The sequence below is a fragment of the Saprolegnia diclina genome (genome assembly GCF_000281045.1).
Source record: "Saprolegnia diclina VS20 unplaced genomic scaffold supercont1.9, whole genome shotgun sequence".
Taxonomy (NCBI): Eukaryota; Oomycota; class Saprolegniomycetes; order Saprolegniales; family Saprolegniaceae; genus Saprolegnia; species Saprolegnia diclina.
This window is the reverse complement of record NW_008246076.1, coordinates 171691-184925: the sequence shown is the minus strand read 5'-3', so window position 1 is coordinate 184925 and position 13235 is coordinate 171691. Positions and strand designations below refer to the sequence as shown.

General features: G+C 57.0%; 4 protein-coding genes across 4 annotated transcripts; 2 read left to right on the top strand and 2 right to left on the bottom strand.

The window, feature by feature from the left end:
* The first annotated feature begins 147 nt into the window (after positions 1-147).
* Positions 148-1953, top strand: SDRG_03753 (hypothetical protein). Its single transcript, XM_008609396.1, has 5 exons — positions 148-380; positions 431-682; positions 728-1249; positions 1294-1523; positions 1572-1953. Exons 1-5 carry the CDS (start codon positions 261-263, stop codon positions 1900-1902), a joined length of 1455 nt encoding a protein of 484 aa, XP_008607618.1. The 5' UTR covers positions 148-260; the 3' UTR covers positions 1903-1953.
* Positions 1954-2085: 132 nt separating this feature from the next.
* On the top strand, positions 2086-5646 carry SDRG_03752 (hypothetical protein; the record flags this gene model as incomplete). Its single annotated transcript, XM_008609395.1, has 10 exons — positions 2086-2495; positions 2540-2703; positions 2765-2844; positions 2914-3180; positions 3227-3686; positions 3740-4172; positions 4217-4343; positions 4392-4457; positions 4500-5029; positions 5077-5646. 10 exons carry the CDS (start codon positions 2086-2088, stop codon positions 5501-5503), a joined length of 2964 nt encoding a protein of 987 aa, XP_008607617.1. The 3' UTR covers positions 5504-5646.
* A 175-nt stretch (positions 5647-5821) lies between these two features.
* On the bottom strand, positions 5822-9811 carry SDRG_03751 (hypothetical protein; the record flags this gene model as incomplete). Its single annotated transcript, XM_008609394.1, has 12 exons — positions 9628-9811; positions 9318-9569; positions 8746-9267; positions 8466-8695; positions 8079-8422; positions 7812-7948; positions 7074-7304; positions 6930-7025; positions 6505-6885; positions 6226-6455; positions 6134-6173; positions 5822-6079 (listed from the first exon to the last, which is right to left on the bottom strand). Exons 1-12 carry the CDS (start codon positions 9757-9759, stop codon positions 5822-5824), a joined length of 2853 nt encoding a protein of 950 aa, XP_008607616.1. The 5' UTR covers positions 9760-9811.
* A 1149-nt stretch (positions 9812-10960) lies between these two features.
* On the bottom strand, positions 10961-13078 carry SDRG_03750 (hypothetical protein; the record flags this gene model as incomplete). Its single annotated transcript, XM_008609393.1, has 7 exons — positions 10961-11266; positions 11322-11509; positions 11561-12338; positions 12390-12488; positions 12544-12703; positions 12756-12905; positions 12951-13078. The coding sequence occupies 7 exons, from the start codon at positions 13076-13078 to the stop codon at positions 10961-10963; spliced, it is 1809 nt and encodes a 602-aa protein (XP_008607615.1).
* Between the last annotated feature and the right edge of the window lie 157 nt (positions 13079-13235).

The window sequence follows — 13235 nt, the reverse complement described above, 5'->3', positions numbered from 1 at the left end:
TGTGCCAACACCATCCATGAGATCGAGGCACCGATTATGGTCGCCTTGTCGCATGGTCTAATCGATCGTGGCACTTGGCACGTTCTTCTGGTAGAAGACTGTAGGAATGCAAGGCGGATACATATCCAAATCCATCGCAACCCTACGCGCCACCGCAGCACGGGCATTTCGATGATGCACCGAGCGCATGCAAGGGTAATCGCGCCAGTTCAAGCGACTGAGCAATCCACAAAGATATTCATTTTCCATTTACCAGCACGATGACCACAACAGCTACCTACCACAGCGTGGTTGATGACCCGCACTGCGTCGTCCGAGAGTCGCCCCCGATCTCGTGGAAGGCCGAACTCAAGCACCTCTTGTCGTTGGCGGGACCCATGGTACTACCGTCCTACTACATGCACTTGTGGCTCATGTTGGCACAATCTAGATCTTTGCCCTCTTTATGGAGTCGCTCCATAACACCATTAGCATCGTGCTTGTCGGGCAGATCGACTCGCCCCTTGCCACCGACTATGTTGGCGCTGCGACCATGGCGAGTATGTTTGCTACGATCACGTCCTTCTCGGTGGGCATTGGGCTTCCGTCGGCCCTCGACACCCTCTGTACGCAAGCCCACGGCGCTGGTAACACCAAGCAGTTTGGTGTCTACTTTCAAAGCGCTCATCTCGGCATGGCTCTGGTAACGTCATCCCTTCATTCACCTCGCTCATACTACTACCTGTAGGTTCTCCTTCCCGTCGTGCTCATCAACTGGTTCTCGGGGGATATCTTGACGGCCATGGGCCAAGACGCCGAGCTCTCGGCGCTCGCGGGCACCTTCATTCGCATTCTCTGCGCCGGTCTGCCCTTCTACTTTGTCTACCAGCTCGTGCGCCGGTTCCTCCAAGCGTACGATATTGTTTACCCGATGACAGTCGTCGCGCTCTTGAGCAATGGTGTGCACATTGGCCTTGGCTACTACCTCTGCTACCACACGTCGCTCGGCTTCAACGGTGCGGCCATCGCACGCTGCGTGAGCTACGTGGTGCTGCCTCTGTTGATGCTGCCGTACTTTGTGTGGCGGCCGATTCACCGCGAGTGGGGCTTGCACTGGAACAAGGCGGTCGCGGTTGGGAACCTCCGCGAGTTTTTTCGGTTTGGTGTTCCCGGCCTGCTCATGGTCATGATGGAGTACACGGCGTTTGAGATTCTGACGCTCATGGCGGGTTGGCTGCCCAATCACAAGATTATGATTGGCGCCAACTCGGTACGACAGATTCTCTTGTGTCACGTGGTTTTCACTGCGATTAGGTGCTCATCAACCTCATCACGCTCTTCTACATGGTCTACCTCGGCATTTCCTTCTCGGGGACGATCCGCATTGGCAACTTGCTGGGCGCCAACAAGCCCGACCAAGCCCGGCGCGTCGCCAAGATGGCGCTCTGTCTCAGTGCATCGTGCTCGATCGTCACGGGCGGTACGATGCTCCTCGCGCGGCACGAGCTCCCCAAGCTTTTTCTGAGCGACCCCGAAGTGATTGCGTACGTTGCTGTCTCGGCGATGCTGGATGACTGATATATTGATACTAGGGCGGCGTCCGAGGCCATTCTATGCATCATCGTGCTGCACGTCTTTGACACGCTCAACGCGGTCAACCAAGGCATCTTCCGCGGCATCGCCAAGCCCGTGATCGCGACGGTGGTCAACGCAGCAACGTACTATCCTATTGGCATTTCGCTCGCAGCGGCCTTTGGCTTTGGCTTGCACTGGAACGTCAACGGTCTCTTCATCGGCTTTACGACTGGAGCGATGACAGCGTGTGGTCTCTACGTGTGGCAGCTGCGCAAGATCGATTGGGACGCCGCAGCTGCCGACGCGATTGCGCGCAGCTCGCCGAGTCTAACCCACGTCGTAGCCTAACTCGTAGAATGATTTTTGTTTATTCAAATGTTACCTTTTTCTAAAGTGATATCATGCCCATTATAACGGCGAATAACTGACCAATTCAACATGGTGACAGCGCTGCCGCCACTCCCACAGCGAAAGCCGCGACAGGCGTCGGTGGCTCCTACGCACCTACTTCTGCCTCGAACCAGCCGCGCCATGTCACCCGAGTCCGAACGAACCACGCGGCGACCCCTCGGGCTGCTCAAGAAGCCTCGTCCCAAGCCGCTGCCGCAGCTCTCGACGATGGACCAGCGCATCCTCGTCCTCTTCAACTCGAAGCTCCAGCGCATGAACCAAGAGCTCTATCGGCTCCAGTCGACGCACACCGCAAGGCCGCCAGCCGAGATGCACCACGCCGCGATCGTCCTGCAGCGAGTCTACCGCGGCCACCGAGACCGGACGCTCGTATTTGCCTTCTTTGGCCCGCGCAACCAGCAAAAAGCGCTCTTGATTCAGCGCATCTACCGTGGTCACAGGGGCCGTTGCCGCGCCAAAGCCGCGTGGGCGACCTTTTGGTTTTTGCATGCTCAGCGCCTACAAGCGTGGATACGAGGCCTCTTCGCTCGGTACTAGTTCGTATCCTAGTCTTTGTTTATAAAGTCGTGCCTAGCGACTATGTCGAGCACCTCCAACTCTGTCGAATCGTGGCGGCTGCCGCACGGATTCAGCGGGTGTACCGCGGGTACGGCGGCCGTTGCATCGTACACCGAGTGCGGCACGCGTATCACACGACATGTGTCATCGAACTGCAGCGCGTCTACCGCGGCCATCGAGGTAGCGTCATACCTATCTACCAAATCAACAATCCAAATCCATGGTCTATCCGATGATGTAGGACGACGTATTGTGGCCACGATTCGGTTTGAGAACGCCAAAAATGCCCGTGCGATCGCGCTCGCCAGTGCACTGCACAACGTACGTCGACTTGGATACCGCATACCCGTTTGGATTCTTGGATAGTATATTGATTTCTCCTTCATGTAGATCTCGACGCGGTGCAGCGGCTGCACGTACCCCCAGATGACACACCCGTCGTTGCTCATGTGTCTCTTTGCGCGCCTCCTCGGGCTCTTTGATTTGCGCGGCGCCAAAGTACTCTGCTTGGACGGCTTCCAGCGCTTTCCCACCGAGCCGCTGTACCTCTTTGCGTACAGTCTTGTCTTGCAGCTGCAAGGAGGCAGTCTCGAGGTCGCTATGGTTTACTTGAACAAGGCTAAGGCACTCGGGCTCAGTGACGCGCACCGCCAATACGTAGGATCATCCTTCGTCGTACCGAACCTCGTATCTTGTCTACTAGTGCGAAACAAAGTTCTTTTACGCGGCGCTGCAGTGGCGGCCGGGCGACGCGACCATTTGCCTTGCATTTGCGATCGCGCTCCAGTGCTTTGGGCTCGTCCGGCGCGCCGACGCCTTGTACAAGCAAGCGCTCGCAGGCAACGTCCACGAGTATAACATTCGACGGTATCTTGCGCGACGCGCGTTCAGCGACACCATTTTACTCAACTGGAAGCGGTACCTCTGTGTGTTTAAACTGCCGCTCAACTTGCGCGGTCGGCTCGTGCACAAGTCGTTTCTTGTGATGGGCAGCGAGCGCATGGGCGTCACAGTGTTCCGTCACAACCACTATGCGGTGATTGCTCCCGATGGCGGCCACCGCTGCAATAGCATCTACCTCGCCGACGACGAGATTGTCTACTTGGTCAAGCAAGTCAGTGACGACGCGGGTCGCGACACCGACACGCCGCCAAGTGCCAAAGGTTTCTCGTGCTTGGCGGCTGTATCAGGTCGAGAGATGCACTACATGGTATAGGACATCGCAAGACGCTTCTGGCGCTGCAACGGCGCCGGACGGGCGCCGTCGTCTCGATGAAGGAGGCGGCGGGCAACCACGACCTCAAGAGCAATGTCCGACTGTCGATCGACCACGCCGAGCGCATCTTGGCGCTGGTGGTATTCCTTCCTCTCGCGGCGCCTTCGAGCGCCAACGAGCTCTTGATGGTCATCCCCGCGCTCCTTCGCTGGCGCGAGCACCAAGCGCGCGTGCTCCAGCAGTACGAGTCGCTCGTGACCATCCAGCGGGTCTTTCGCGGGTACCTCGTCCGCTTCGAAGACGCCCGTAGGCGACTCTTGGGTCATTTGACGCAGCGGCAAATGCATCGACTTGGGCTTACGCTACAGCAGCGCAAGTTTGTTCAAGAACGACGCGGAAACGCTGCAACACGTATCCAAGCCGCGTACCGCGGGTACGTTGCCTTTGTTCGAAGAGCGCACGATGACAACGCCGTAGGTACTGCACGCGTTGCGACATGCGAGCGCAAGGAGCGGCGGCAACGGTCATTCAGAGTATCTTGCGGCGCGAGCTGGCCAAGCGACGGGTTCTCGCGATCCGAGAGGGCAATTTGCACTTGTTTCCTGTGGGCCCACCAACCCGACCCCTGTCCTAACCCTATGGTACCTGGTAGGTTCATCGAGTCTTTCACCGGGGCCTCGAACTCGGCGGACGCAGCCTCTTGGTGGCCATCGACCAGGTAGGTGATAGTAGGATGACAAGATTGTCGATACCGTTGTAGTCGGGCCTCTCGTTTCGTTTTTATGGCACCGACTACAACTCGTGCACTGTCTTGACGGGCTGTTGCCCACGCAGCCGCACGATGCAGCTACTGCGCTTCGTTCGCTACGAGTACGCGACGGCGGCCATTGGGCAGCCTGTCTTTGTCCGCGGTAGCTTTGGTGCGATCGAGAGCGTCGATACAACCTCGATCGTCAACGACATCTACGTCGTCTGTCGGCTGGGCGAGCCGGCGGGGGGCACCTCGGTGCTCTCGCTTCAGGACGCTGCGATGGCGATTCGAACAGCGCAAGCGGCCAAGCGCTCTAAAAGCCCCAAGGCCAATGGCGCGCCGCCAGCACTCTACCCGCTGCCGGTAGATGTTCACGACATTCCTGGCATCGTCCGTGTCCTCGTCCCCTACTTGGCGCTCGTCCCAACCATGTCGGTGCCAACGCGGCAGCTCCAGCGCGAGACCAATACTGTCGCCATCGCTGTCGTCTTGCCCGCGAACGGCCCGCACCTTTTTCTTCCAAGCATTGTTCCACAAACGTATTCTATATTTGTCATAAAAGTGGAAGACATTATTGTACACGTAGCGTCCCGCGGCGACTACGAAATCGACTGCCGCCGATGCTGCTGCGTCAGAGTCCAAAACCATATGCCACCACGTTGCGCGTCGACTCGTCGCTGCAGACCCGTAGCCGGTACCGCCATGTGCCACGCACGCCGTATGTGACCGATGAAACCTTGGACCAAGTGACGGCGAGGCCGCTGTTTGAAGGCGCCGTGTACCGGCAGCAGTGCCCGCGCCATTTTCAAACGCTTGCGCGCTGCAAGTGTTTTCTCTTCCGCGTCGATAGCTCGGCGGCTTCGCACCTCGCGTCGTTGGACCTGGCATTGAGCCAAGGCCGGGGCGACGACGATCGCAGTCGACTCAATATTCTGACCAACGCGATCCCAAATCGCAGCGGCCGCATGTGGCTCCGCCCGAAAATACCGGCTCGAAAGGCGAGCGCGTCGTAGAAGCCACCACCATTGAGGCGCGGGTTGCCGCTCGGCGTGATCATGCGGTTCTTTCTTGCTTGGCGAATGAGCACTACGTGCATGGGTGATGGCAAGAGTATAGAACATAACTTATATGGCGGTGATGGCTGTTGTCTTTCACTTGACGTCGTCGCATTTGATTGGTTGGTGGATTGATATATTGATTAACGGAATCGACTCTATTGTCAATACGTGGTGGTTTGTACAGCTATACTACTTGCGCTTCTATCTAAACCGTTGAAAAGACAATGGTCAAAGGACGTTATTAGGAGCATGCTACATGCTATTCGTTTCCATTTATGCCACCTCGACCTTGTCGTCGGGACGAGCGAGAGGGGTCTCGACGTCGTTGCGACCCAGCGCAGTATCGGCGGCCAACCGCCAATCGATCTTTGCAAATTGATAGAGTTCGAGTCCGGTTGCCGTAAGAGTCCCGACGCCGAACGCACCGAGAACGCCGTTGATGCCCCAGTCAAGACCAAACCCAGCTAGAGCCGCGAGGGGCAGGCCCACGAGGTAGTACGCACCGGCGTTGACCACGGTCGCAATCTCGGGCTTGGCAATGCCTCAAAAAATGCCTTGACTCACGGCGTTTGCTGCGTCGAGGACGTGCTGAAGCGCGCCGTAGCAAATCGCTGTGGGGGCCGCCCTACTCGGTTGACAAAGATGAGACGTGACGCTTCGGATACACCACACCGTACGCGAGGATGGCTGGGTCGGACAAAAAGAGTGTCGGCACCTCATCTCGGGCTAGCACCATCGACCCGCCAGTGACAATCGAGCAACCGATGCAGAGCACGAGGGCTAGGGTCGCGGCGCGCCGAGCTTCGTCGGGGCGGTTCGCACCCAAGAGGTTTCCAACACGGATCGTCGCTGCAATCGAGATGCCCACATACACCATGTACAACATCAAACTGATGTTTTGTACAATCTAAACGTAAAATATGAAAAATCGAGCAACCGTCGAGAGAGCTACGTACCGAGTTGATGCCAATCATGACCTTGTGGTTGGGCAGCCAGCCCGCCATGAGCGTCAGAATCTCAAACGCTGTGTACTCCATCGTCGACAACAGCAGCCCGGGAACACCAAACCGAAAGAACTCGCGGAGGTTCCCAACCGCGACCGCCTTGTTCCAGTGCAAGCCCCACTCGCGGTGAATCGGCCGCCACACAAAGTACGGCAGCATCAACAGAGGCAGCACCACGTAGCTCACGCAGCGTGCGATGGCCGCGCCGTTAAAGCCAAGCGACGTGTGGTAACAGAGGTAGTAGCCAAGGCCAATGTGCACAACATTGCTCAAGAGCGCGACGACTGTCATCGGGTAAACAATATCGTACGCTTGGAGGAACCGGCGCACGAGCTGGTAGACAAAGTAGAAGGCAGACCGGCGCAGAGAATGCGAACGAAGGTGCCCGCGAGCGCCGAGAGCTCGGCGTCTTGGCCCATGGCCGTCAAGATATCCCCCGAGAACCAGTTGATGAGCACGACGGGAAGGAGAACCTACAGGTAGTAGTAGTGTGAGATAGGTGAATGAAGGGATGACGTTACCAGAGCCATGCCGAGATGAGCGCTTTGAAAGTAGACACCAAACTGCTTGGTGTTGCCGGCACCGTGGGCTTGCGCACAGAGGGTGTCGAGGGCCGACGCAAGGCCGAGGCTGACCGAGAAGGACGTGATCGTAGCAAACATACTCGCCATGGTCGCGGCGGCAACGTACTCAGTTGCATACGGGGAGTTTATGCGGCCGACAAGCACGTTGCTAATGGTGTGGTGGAGCGACTCCAAGAAGAACGCCAGCGTCTACATGTACCGATATACCCATCGTGGACGAGAGTGCATACCATGGGTGCTGCAAGAGCAATAAGATGCTTGAGCTCGGTCGACCACGACGGCGCGGGCTCGGTCAAGGCGTCGTCGACAGACGCATACGTCGTGCTGATCATGATGGTAATCTCAAAATGCAAAAGTTAGATTCGATTTAAATGAGGTCAGAGAGTTGGAATTTGCGCGTGGGTTGTCGGGTCGGCACTTTGCGAATGCGTGCAAGCGACGCGGACCATTGAATCGTTCGCGACGACAGCAGAGGGGGAAATAGTAGGTCAAAAACCATGACAAAAAAGGAGCTCTTGGCACTAGTACCTTGCTTAGCCAGCACTTTATAATGCCTCTAGTAGACTGGACGAGCGTTCATGCGTCAGTGGACCCATAATGTCTGCGCGGGCACCTCGGTGTGTGGACTCCACACGCCGAGGTTAACGCGTATGCTTGAAAACCCTTACAAGGGACACGCAAAATGATAGTATTCTGAAACATTAAACCATCTCCAGCTCCATCAGTTCGAACAACGAGTAGCACAAAGCTGCATCCAAGACCATCGCCGTGCTGACACGAGCACCGACCATTGCACGCGGTTGCTACTTTTGCTTTTAGAACATCCAAACATCGACAACAATCCAATTAATTGTATCCTTCAACAACATTGTTTTCGTAGAAAAGAAAATAGATTATGCGATCGAGGTAAATACGAGCATTTCGAAAAATTCGACTACGGACTGCAGCACGCTTCAACATCGTCGTCCAGAGGAACGCCCGATTTGCTCCGGAGGATGGCTTCGTTGGCCGCAGCGGCCCAGTTGATCTTGGACAACTGCCACATGTACATGCTGCACGCTGTGAAGGCGCCGAGGGTGAAGCCGCCAAAGAGGCCATTGACGTCCCAGTGCAGCGCGAACGCGCACACGGCGGCCATCGGGAGGCCAATGAGGTAGTAGGCTCCGGCATTCACCGCCGTCGCAATCACGGGCTTGGCAATGCCTCGAAAAATCCCTTGGTTGACAGCGTTGATGGCGTCAATCATGTGCAAGAGAATGACGTAGCAGAGCGCAACCGCGGCCCCCCTATTTGGTGCATGAGCCACCTGAGAGGCCTGCGAAAACGTACTCGACGACTTCCACGTCGTTGATAAAGACTTTGGGCAGCTCATGGCGCGCGAGCAGCATCGTACCACCAGTGACAAACGACAGCGAAGCGCAAACACCGATGGCCATTTTGGCGACGCGCCGCGCTTCGTCCGGCTTGTTGGCGCCGAGGTAGTTGCCAATGCGGATGGTCGCCGAGAAGGAGATGCCGAGGAAGACCATGTAGAAGATCAAAATGAGGTTGATGAGCACCTACACCAAATTATCTTGTGAAAATGACCAAGAATATGGCTTGTGCGTACCGAGTTGATGCCAATCATGACCTTGTGGTTGGGCAGCCAGCCCGCCATGAGTGTGAGCACTTCGAACGCTGTGTACTCCATCATGACCATGAGCAGGCCGGGAATCCCAAAGCGAAAGAATTCGCGGAGGTTCCCAACCGCGACCGCCTTGTTCCAGTGCAAGCCCCACTCGCGGTGAATCGGCCGCCACACAAAGTACGGCAGCATCAACAGAGGCAGCACCACGTAGCTCACGCAGCGTGCGATGGCCGCGCCGTTGAAGCCGAGCGACGTGTGGTAGCAGAGGTAGTAGCCAAGGCCAATGTGCACAACATTGCTCAAGAGCGCAATCATCGTCATCGGGTAGACGATGTCATGGGCTTGGAGGAACCGGCGCACGAGCTGGTAGACAAAGTAGAAGGGCAGACCGATCGTGATGATGCGAGTGAAGGTGCCGGCAAAGCCAGAAATCTCAGCGTCTTGGCCCATCGCGGTCAAGATATCCCCGGAGAACCAGTTGAGAATGACCACGGGAATGAACGTCTACAGCGCAATATTGTCACTTGATTCGCCAAGATGCACGAGAGGAATACCAGAGCCATGCCGAGATGGGCGCTTTGAAAGTAGACGCCAAACTGCTTGGTGTTGCCGGCGCCGTGGGCTTGCGTACAGAGGGTGTCGAGGGCCGACGCAAGGCCGAGACCCACAGAGAAGGACGTGATGGAAGTAAACATACTTGCCATCGTTGCGGCGTCAACGTACTCGGTGGCGAGCGGCGAGTCGATCTGCCCGACAAGGACGACGCTGATCGTGGCGTGGAGGGACTCCATAAAGAGGGTAAAAATCTACACCTCACATGAGTCTCTCGTTGGTTGCAGAGAAAGATAGCCGTAGTATCTATACCATGGGGCCAGCGAGAGACAAGAGGTGCTTGAGCTCGGCCTGCCACGTCGACGCATTCGACGACGACGACGACGACGTTGGCGTCGTGGCTTCCTGGACAGAGTCGACGACCGAATGGTACGTGTTGGTCATGGTGCAAGATGGAAACTGAACCAAGGCAAACGTGTATATAAGGAGAGTCGCTGTTGTTCCGGCCTTTACTTGGCGATTACACCCCGTGGCGGAAGGGCCATAATCCCAACGCCCAGCGACCGCTCGCTTGACCACCCGACTCGTCAAGGTTCAAGGTGTCACACCTTTTCAAGTGATGTGATTGGCTACTTTAGGGTGGGACACGTGCCGCGACACGCCACACGAGACGAGACAGCGGATGGCGATGACGCCGTCGAGTGCACTGCCCATGATCGACCGGCTTGGTGGCGCCGAGGTTGGCGGGTGCGAACTATGTAATGCTCTTCTCTCTTCGGTGGTTGTCCAAGAACCACACAAATGTTCTTCTAAACCAAGTCGAATGCTCTTGTGGAAGACTACGAACGAACTTTGCGATTTCGAAACGTGAGGTGGACTGTCTTTTCTGATGGTCCACGATCGCTCTCAGTCCGATGACACGCAGTTCTTGTTCCGACGGCGTCGTTGGTGATCCTACGTATACCCGCCATCGTGGCGGCGTCCCTGCACGGTCGTAAGTCAGTAAATTGCTTGGATGCATAAACCATCCTCAGTCTTAAAGCTTGTAGCATTTTTACTAGACAAAGATGGCACACATTGGACGCACTTCAACAACAAAGATGACACACGAGGGGGCATGGATCGGTCGCACCAGCCCATTCACTAGTAAGCTTATGTACAGAACACGCCGATGTTTCACAGCGGTCTTTCGCCACGGTACAGTAGTGACGCTAACACTGCAAACCAACAGAGTCAACGAGATCTTATTGTGCCAATGTACCTAGCTACTATTACACGAGATGGCGTCATCGCGCGCTCGGTAACCATCCCAAGATGCGTTGATCGCAGGGCGCGATGAATATAACGTGATTCTTCCAGATCACGTCCAAGGTCAGATCGCCCAATGCAAGGCTATAGCCTTGAATTGGTAACTCTGAACGAGGGTACGATGCGAGCGCCAGTCGCACCGTCCACGACCACTGCCCGTATCTCCATAACCTTAGTCCTCGGTCTGCACTTTGTAGGATGCTATTACATTGCTAGACGTCGCTGAACTCTATGTTAGTACTATGTGTGCATTGACGCATTCGAGCATCAACGACTGCTTTGTTTCGAAGTTACTTCAGTTTTTAAACTTATATATGCACACCAATATTGTATCACCCTAGACCGTGGTCGCGTTCGAGAGCACTTGATAGTCGCAGTACGACTCGCACGCCTCTAAGTGCAGGTCCGGGTCCTGCGCATACGTCGTGCTGTACTCGGTTCGGAACATGGCCTCGGGGTCCTGGATGCCGGGGACGTGGTTCCCAAAGATCTTTTCGTTGCACTGCAGCGGAAACATTCGGCTTCGATCGAGCTTCTCAAGCGCCGTCTCGACGCTGATCTTGTCGCGCCACGCGCGGCGCCACATGCACAAGTCCAAGTACGGTGTGCCGTGGTCCCACTTGGAGGTTTTGACAAGCGGTGTCTAAAAACACACCATATTGCGTCTGGAAACTGCCACGTCATGAGATTGCACTTACGTTGGGGGCGTACACGAGACCTGCCAGCGGGTGGTGCGACGCAACGCAGGCGCCGTGAATATCGCGCTTGAAGACATAGAAGCCCCGCGCCCACATGGCGTCCTGCACCTTGGCCCACTCCGTTTCGGACGGCAAAACAATGTCAATGTCTCGCGTGTGCGGAATGATGGCTTCATCGCGCCATGCCCCTATGCGCCGCGTCAACATCCTACTGAACAAAAGGGAGATAAAGGCTGTACCGAGTAGCGTGCCAAAGTAGACAAACGCCGGCAGGCCGAGGTCGTACGTGACCTCGAGCATGTTTTCTAGCAGCAGCTGCAGCACGGCCGACCGGCACGGTTTGCCCGGTGGTGTCTCGAAGAGCGTCGATTTGACGCCGCGCCGCGCGCCACACTGCTGCGGCTTCATCGGTAGGCAAAACTCCCACGCTTCGCCGGCTCGTAGCTTGGCCGTGTCATTGAACGGCGCGAGGTGCGGGGTGTGGACGACGTCCAGAACAAGCGGGATCGGGTCCTTCAAGAACGTTGCGAGCCGTGTGTCGAACACTGCGTCGACGCGCAGTGGGCACCGAGCGACGTTGGGCGTCACGTTACGGGCGGCGCGTGGTGCGCCGTTTTCGCAAAGTGCTTGGCAGCTTGGGTTGGGGTAAATGGCGGCTTCACCGTCGTGGTCACGCATGCCGCGGGCTGCGGTGAAGAACGTCGGCGGGTGCGCTGGCGCGAGGATTGACACATTGTACAGTCGCAAGCACGTGGGCGGCGTGAGCTGCGCGTACCGGTAGGCATGCTCGTGCTGCGGCGAAATGCGAAACTTGTCGTCTTTGGCCATCGGGTCGATCCGCGACCAGCGCAGGTGGGGCGGCACCTCATACGATGCTACGTTGCCAGCATAGAGGCGACTCGCGAGCGGGTGGTGGGCGGCAAGGCACGTAATATCGCCCGCGTTCTTGTCGTAAAAATGGGCCAGACCGCGGGCCCAGAGCCAGTCGGCCACGTCGTCGGTTGCGTTTGTGAGTATCTAGTCAGGTTACATGATCCAGGAACGGCAGTCTAAGGACGATCTTTGTACGTCGAGGACGGGCGTCGCCGGCGGGAGTGCGCCATGTTCCCACATGTGTTCCAGCGCGGCCCCGATCGGCAGGGCCACGTGCCCGCGGGCTTCCATCGCCTAAGACACAAGAGAGACGTGAGCCAAGCAAGCGCTTTTTGATGGTGTGGCGTACCGCCATCGTCGACACGAGCAAGTGGTGCAAGACCGCCGACCGACACGGCGGGTGCTGCGTGAACAGCGAGTCTTGGTCGCCGGCGGCCACGCCGCAAATGACCGAGCGCACCGGGAGACAGTCGCGCCACGACCGCTTCGTAGCGATGGTTGGCCGCGCGCTATGCAAGAAATGCGTGTGAACGGTTATGTCGGCGACCCGAGATTCCGTACCGCTGCAGCTTGGCCAGCCCTGGTGGCGGCATGACGGGGTGCGCGGCCATCGCCTCGTACTGCTCGGCAAAGGCGTAGCTTTGGTAGCTGCAATTTTCGTGGTAGAGCGACGTCGTGGCTTTGATAGGAGTCGCGTGAAGCGTAGTTGCACTAGAATTGGAGGTCGCCACTGTAATCACCTGTCTGACAACCAACCTCCTGACGACATGCGCGGATCGGCGCTGGAGGAGAAGCACAAGCGTCACCGCGATCGTGTAGAGGCAGGCAAACATGACGGCGAGCCGCAGTGTGCCAGGCGTAAACGCAGGCCACGACGCCTTCATGGAGCAGAATAGCGAATGATCATTGGTGGGTTAGGACTCTTTGTGTACGGCCCCCCACATGATAGAGGCAGCTTACGTATAGCGTAAGCTTGCAGTTTGTATCATGTGGTTTGGGGAGGACCCTATTCCGAATCGCGATGCGAGAAAGACGGCTGAT